Genomic DNA, 7,520 nt, shown 5'->3' on the forward strand with positions numbered 1-7,520 from the left:
AACCTACTTTTGCGAACTAGTCCGAGGTTTTTCACCCGAACCAAACCACTGCAGGAATATTCGCTGGACACTGAATATCAATAATTATCAAAAAAGTTGAAATTTCGATTTTTGCGCGAAACAGTACGCCAAACTGATCGTAGCTACAGTGCAAAAAACTAAAATTTCATACATTGTTGGCCCTAACTCGTACACCTTTTGTCGTAGACTCAATTTTACATTGTTGCAATCCTTGGGTCAACACAAACAAAATTGGAGTCAGACAGATTTTCTCTACGACGCACGGTTTTTCCGTAAAATTGACCTATATCCCAAACCTACTTTTGCGAACTAGTCCGAGGTTTTTCACCCGATCGGAACCAAACCACTGCAGAAATATTCGCTGGACAATGAATATCAATAATTATCAAAAGAAGTTGACATTTCGATTTTTGCGCGAAACAGTACACCAAGAAGCCTCTATGCTAACGTTAGCCAAATGTTAATTGCAGTATAACTCTTGAACGGAATGAGATATCTTCACTAAACTCGGTACACGTATGTAGGAGCTTAATCTTTGGTCAAATAAAAAAAAATGCGCAGCTCTGCCAATTGAATTTTGTCATTTGGTGAGCTACAACGGGGTCATTTAGAAAAGGGGCGTGGCTACATATACCCAAAAGCCTATAAAACCTAAACGAAAACTCAAAACTTTACGAAACTTGGTGAAAACATGTGACAGAAGACACTTAACACGCATGTGAAGTTTCATAGAGATCGGACCATAGGTGGTGCTATTACAGTTAAACAGCCTCAAAAACACAGTATTTCTGTAGTAAATGCCTCAAATTGCAATAAAATGTTCATATATTCACTTATACACTATCTCCATATCATATGATAGATCTCCTCATTCTGAACAAGCTTGAACCCCAGAAATCGCTGCTTGCAGCTTTATTTAAAATTGATATTAATATTTTTTAGTAATTGAACCAACTGTGAAGAGAAAAGTCACAGGTTACACGTGACTACGTACATATAGGTTTACATTTTCTAAAATAACACTTGGAAACATATTAAAGATTAATGTGGAGACGTCAGGAGTTTATTTATTTAAATTAAAGCCTAAAAATAAAACAAAAAATCCTAATTTAGACCCATTGTACTTGACCAATTAAACCTTCAGGGTACCAAGGCCTGACTTTTTGCCAGAAGCTCGAACACATTGTTATGCTACTTTATTTATTTATTTTCTAAATCATAAAATGTATGGATTATGGGGGGATTCAGTTTCATAACAGAGCAAAAACATATTTTGAGATGATAAATTAAAGAAAAAAGCAATCAAATTGCAGACACAACACAAGTACTATTGCTTCTTTTGTGAAAATCATACAGGTTAAAAATTGACTGGACTTTTATTTTTTTGACGGCATAATTATATACCATTAACCATTACAATTTTTTCTCTTCTTTATTGTTTTCTTCCAAAATTCATGACATGACTTATCCATAACAAGACAAGAACATAAATCTCTAAACAAGCAACATTAAGCAGTAAGAAAACAAACCATTTGTCAGACTGTTTTCAAACAGCAGCACCAATTGCTTGAAGGGCATCAACAAAGAAAACAGCTCAATAAACCTGAATGTCAAAGCAAGGACAGACACATTTTCAAAATCCACTTCATCTGTATGGAATAATCCCTTCAATACATGACAATAAATAAACGCGTGAAATGTCACTGCATAGAAGTCACATATTGCATAGTGATCGGTCAAACTGCTTTCGACATTCATCGATCGTTATCAAAAGATGCCTCTACGTAACATAAAACATGGAAAATATATATACACACTGGCATATTCACAATCTAAGGCACTGTGTCAACATGATTTGATTATTCTAGAGTCTTCTGAATTCAAAGCAAATCCAAGTTTCCGATAAAAAGTAGTTCAAGGGTCCACAAATGAGACAACGATGTATCTGACCCCCTCTACAGTGGGCAGGCCCTCGTGGTAGTGAGTGAGGCGTCCGGGGTGCATGAGCGCCCAGCCTCTCCTGGGAGCGTCAATGGAGCAGTTGTACCTTAAGAACCGGCAGCCGCCTCCCTGAACAGAAAGTCACGGATCGTTAATACAGACGGCTCTTGTTCCGTCAAACCGCTTCAAAATAGCAGACACATAATTAAAGGGAAATGTTTCACTTTACAAGCATGAAAAAGGCATGGAAGCCCATTTCTGACACTGAATGAAAAGTAAAAAAGGTAATTGTGACTTTTATCTTATAATTCAGACTTTTTCCTCGTAATTTCGAGTTTACATGAATCAATGTCACAATTCAGACATTTTTTTTTTTTTACAGAATTCCAAGATATAATAAAGCAATAAGCCCCAAGAAGCCTTGGTTTTTCAGTGAATTTATAACAGCTAAGGGGTGTTGATAGGCACGATGCAAAGCGGAGTCAAAAATTGCCTTGAGTCTGCTTTTATAAAACGGTTATTCCATATACGTAGTAAGGTTTCACTAAATAAAACAGAACAAATAAATTGTAATGATATAAATAAAAACAGTATTCTTCCACCAAACAATGTAGTTCCTCAGAAACGGTTGTGGTTCCAACAAAGTGGTTGCCGAGCAACACACAAATGTAAACAAAAGGTGTATGTTTGTAGAGTAATTTACAACAGCTTCGAACGTGGCTCAACCAATCAGAATCAAGGACCGGAACTATCCGTTTTATAAACTAAAAATTGCAACTTTTAAAGTCAGAAGTGCAGTATATAAACTCGCATTTCTTAACTATTTTCTCGTAATTGCGTGTTATCAAGTCAGAATTGTGATATATAAACATTTCTTATCTCGCAATATTGACTTTTTCTCATAATTGTGAGATTATATAATATGCAACTGCAACTGCAACTTTAACATGCAATTCTGACTTTATAACTCACAGGTGTGAGGAAAAGAAAAATCTGAGAAAAATTGTGAATTGTGAGATAAAAAGTCGCAATTACCTTTTCTATTTGTTTTATTCAGTGGCAGAAACGGGCTTTCATAAAAAGGAGAGAATCGGGATGCAAAGGAAATATGTACTATAATAATTTACATCCAAAAAGAATAGATTGAAAGGCCTTCCCAAGCCAGAGACACTTTCTGTATCTCCACATCTCACGCTTTCAGGAGAGCTGCTGTGTTACAACATTAACATTTTACCAACCAATAGTTTGCATGCCTTAAATTCGAGATATGAAGAAACCATATATTTATATTACTGTAGATTAGGTTCTGTATACTAATAATATATTTAAACATTGCATTCAACTACACTGAACAATTATACTTTGGCCAACTTAAAAAATACTCAAATTTGTTACAGCCAATATATATATATATATATATATATATATACAGTGGGTACGGAAAGTATTCAGACCCCCTTCAATTTTTCACTCTGTGTTATATTGCAGCCATTTGCTAAAATCATTTAAGTTAATTTTTTTTCCTCATTAATGTACACACAGCACCCCATTTAACTGAAAAATGAGTGTTTACTATTGTCATTTTGCATTATTGACACACTATTTTCCTAATTAATGCTGTACAGTTGCTTTGACACAATCTGTATTGTTAAAAGCGCTATATAAATAAAGGTGACTTGACTTGACTTGTGTGTGTGAGAGTGTGTGTGTGTGTGTGTGTATATATTTTTTTTATTCTGTCACATCACTGAATTATAAGATTGAACTGTTTAATAAGTCTTTATATACCCATCCTCAGCCCTAAGCAAAGTAATTGAAGTGGCTCTAAATCCAAACACAACATTAAACTATCCAGTTTTTTTCTCATTATGCTCTAACAAACAAACAAAACTTCAAAAAATTCAACTATTTTGCCCCATTAAGTCCTATGCAAAGCATGCTGGAAACTACAGTTTCAGGTATTTCAACATTTCAAATAATTAAATCAACCAAAAGCAAATCATTAAAATTTAGAAGAAAACTAAAGTCAATGTTTTTTTTTCTTAAACCCACAATCATTTCTGCACTTAGTAAAGCTAGCCAGTATGTTTTCTGCACAACAAAAATACTATAATGCTATCAAAATACTAAGCAAAATTGGTACTTTTCTTTTTTTTTTATGTGGAGTGTTATTTGCTTTTAGACAACTGAACAAAACAGTAACAAATCAGTTACCATGATTCACGGTGACCAGGAAAACAAGATTTTCGATTAGAACAATATAAAAATGCACTTTAAATGAGACACAGTCGTTTAACTTTTTTTAGTGTAACAAACAAGCATTTAACAAAAAGAAAACTGCACAGCAGAGCCAAGCATCATCAGCATGTTTTCACTCACCTGATAGTCAATGCCCACTTGATTGAGCGCTATATTGATAGTGAAAGTAGAGGCGTCATGATGTGGTCTTAGTGCGGGTTGTTCATCAGGTTTATATCTGACTACAAACGCCAGATCAAACTGAGCCTGCAGGAGACAAACACATTTATTTGAAATATTAATCTTTTGTAACATTATAAATGCCTTTACTGTATCATTCAATTAATGAATTAATGCATCCATGCTGAATAAAAGTATTATTATTATTTTAATGAAATCTCACTTACCCCAAACTTTAGAATCATAGTGTATTAGTTTCCTGGCAGAGTCGTCAAGCAGCATTCAAAGAAAACACCTCCACTCTGGTACATATTACAATGGCCACTTTTCCAGACCATGAGAATAAAATAATTATATCTCATTATATCTGGAGTTTCTCAAATATCTGGCTTCACTGGAAATAAATGTGTGACGCTGCTTCATGTTGACATGCAAACATCATCCAGTCAGGAATGTCTTCATTTTTACACTACTAGTCTAAAGTTAATAAAATTAAGATTTTTGGAAAGTGTCTTCTGCTCACCAAGTCTGCATTTATTTGATTAAAACTGCAGTAAGAACAGTAATATTGTGAAATATTATGACAATTTAAATTAACTGTTTTCTATGTGAATATGTTAAAATGTGATTTATTCCTGTGATCAAATCTGAATTTTCAGCATCATTACTCTTCAGTGTCACATGATCCTTCAGTAATCATTGTAATATGCTGATTTGCTGCTCAAGTTTTATCAATTATTATTGATACTCAATTATTAATAATGGTTCTTATTATTATCAATGTTGAAAACAGATGTTGCTGCTTACTATTTTTATGGAAACCTTGATATATATATATATCATCCATGCTGAATAAAAGTATTATTATTATTTTAATGAAATCTCACTTACCCCAAACTTTAGAATCATAGTGTATTAGTTTCCTCAAAAATATTAAGCAGAAAAAACTGTTTTCAACATTAATAATAATAAGAATTATTTACCGTAAGAAATAATAAATCTGCATATAAAATGGTTTCTGAAGGATCATGTGACACTGAAGACTGGAGTAATGATGCTGAAAATTCAGCTTTGATCACAATAAATTACATTTATTTATTTATAAAATATATTAAAATAGAAAACAGTTTTGTTTTTTTTAATTGTAATAATATTTCACAATATTAATGTTTTTAGTGTATTTCTGATCAAAAATCGCATCTCTGAGCTTTAAGAGACTTCATTCAAACACACCGTAATGTGCACAACAAAAATACTATAAATGCTATTAAAACACTAAGCAAAATTGTTTCTTTTCATTTTTTTATGGGGAGTTGAGTTCAAGACAAATATAATGACTTCTTCAGGAGAACAAAATAAGTCTTACCCTTGTGTAGTATCCTGGATACATTTTCTCAGTGACCGGCGCTACATAATCCAGAAGGAACTTGTGCCATTCTTTTTCGTAGCCCACCTGGTTCATGTGGATATCAATAGTTGGGACATTTTCATATCCGCCTTGGATCCTATTGTCCTAAAAGCAAAAGAAGTCGTAATCATGCTCAAGTAAATTGTAAAGTAAAGTAAATAGCATGGGGATGGTACAGGAAAACCACAACATACCGTATTTCCTCCTCCTGACCACTGGCCAAAATGTTCCATCTCTTCAATGAGATGTTTGCAGGCCACGTCGGTGAACACAGGGAACCAGTACACATCAGGGCACGGCTACACAGAGAATTACAAACACGTATAATGACTTCACAAAAGACTGGACACAAGTCTGGGGTCAGTATGATTTTGAGTTTTTTCCTGATGCTCAGAAATACAGTAAAATACAGCAATATTGTGAAACATTATTAAAATTTTAAATAACTGTTTTCAGTCTGAACATATTTTTAAATGTAATTTATTTCTGTGATCAAAGCTGTATTTTCAGCATCATTCCTCCAGTCTTCAGTGTCACATGATCTTCAGAAATCATTCTAATATGCTGATTTGCTGCTCAAGAAACATTTCTGATTATTATCGGTGCTACTGTATTATGTGTACTGTATTATACGGTATTATGCTACTCGATATTTTGTGTAAACTATGGTTATTTGATGAATAGAAAGTACACATTTGAAATAAAAATGTTTTGTAACACTATAAAAGTTTTTGATAAATTTAATGCATCTTTGCTGAATTTCTTTAAAGGTGACATATTATACCCCTTTTTACAATATGTAATATAAGTATATATAATATAAAATATGTAATATAATGTAAATGTAATATAAAATACTCCACAGATCATTTATTATATAATTATGAAAATGCCTATTTTGAGTGGAAGCAGAAACACGCTGTTTTTCGGGCCTGTGTCTTTAAATGCAAATGAGCTGCTGCTCCCCGCCCCCTTTTCCAGAAATCATGCATTTTAAACTATATGAGTTTAAACTTCAGATATAAGGTTTTCTGAGCGCACACATCCGAAGCACACGGACAGAAAGCGGCTGTCACAGCATGTGAGTACTAAACTAAGTTCTCATTCACACACAAGTTTACGTTAAAAACACACGAGTTACAATAACAGTCGGTTATGTCTGTGAAGGTAAACAGCTGGGAAATAAATCGCATGTTTATTTTAGATCTGTGTGGCAGCAGCAATATACAGTAAATAAATCAATAAATCCACTGCTCTCTTGTCTCCTCTGAGGCTGGGTGCTCGTCTGTGCAGCCAAAGACAGAACAGTTATCATGTTTCACTCAAACTTTCGCCATGGTTTTTCTCGCGATGGCGCCGACACTGATGGCTGGTGGCGTGCTCCGCAATTGTTTTTATGGTTTTGTTAGTTTGTCCTGTCTTTAGTTATATCCCTGCAATCAGTTTCACCAGAGACGAATTGCTGGACATTCGGAAGTACACACCACCCGATATTTCACCGGTTTTCGATTATTCTGATGTTTTGCTGTGTGTTAAAGAAGATGTGCTGTTCAGATCTAGAAGTGCTCTTCATTAACTGCAAGCCGTTCTATTCGCCGTGGGAGTTTTTCTCATTCATTCTCATCAGTGTCTACATTCCTCCGCAAGCGCACGTGAGTTCCGCTTTACAGAAACTCGCTGATCAGATCACAGAGACAGAACAACAACACCCGGACTCTGTTTTAATCATTCT

The 7,520-nt window shown here is 34.2% G+C and overlaps 1 protein-coding gene across 1 annotated transcript in view; it reads right to left on the reverse strand.

Moving 5' to 3' along the window:
- Positions 1–1,405: 1,405 nt before the first annotated feature.
- LOC107698842 (procollagen-lysine,2-oxoglutarate 5-dioxygenase 1-like) overlaps positions 1,406–7,520 on the reverse strand; it is a 20,031-nt gene continuing 13,916 nt past the window's right edge. The window contains exons 16-19 of the mRNA XM_016499967.1: positions 5,983–6,087; positions 5,747–5,893; positions 4,342–4,467; positions 1,406–2,091 (exon numbers count right to left, since the gene is read on the reverse strand). Of these exons, the coding sequence (XP_016355453.1) occupies positions 1,936–2,091; positions 4,342–4,467; positions 5,747–5,893; positions 5,983–6,087 (534 nt within the window). The 3' untranslated portion in view covers positions 1,406–1,935. The remainder of the gene's footprint in view (positions 2,092–4,341; positions 4,468–5,746; positions 5,894–5,982; positions 6,088–7,520) is intronic.

This window comes from Sinocyclocheilus anshuiensis, unplaced genomic scaffold (assembly GCF_001515605.1).
Source record: "Sinocyclocheilus anshuiensis isolate Anshui unplaced genomic scaffold, SAMN03320099.WGS_v1.1 scaffold358, whole genome shotgun sequence".
NCBI lineage: Eukaryota > Metazoa > Chordata > Actinopteri > Cypriniformes > Cyprinidae > Sinocyclocheilus > Sinocyclocheilus anshuiensis.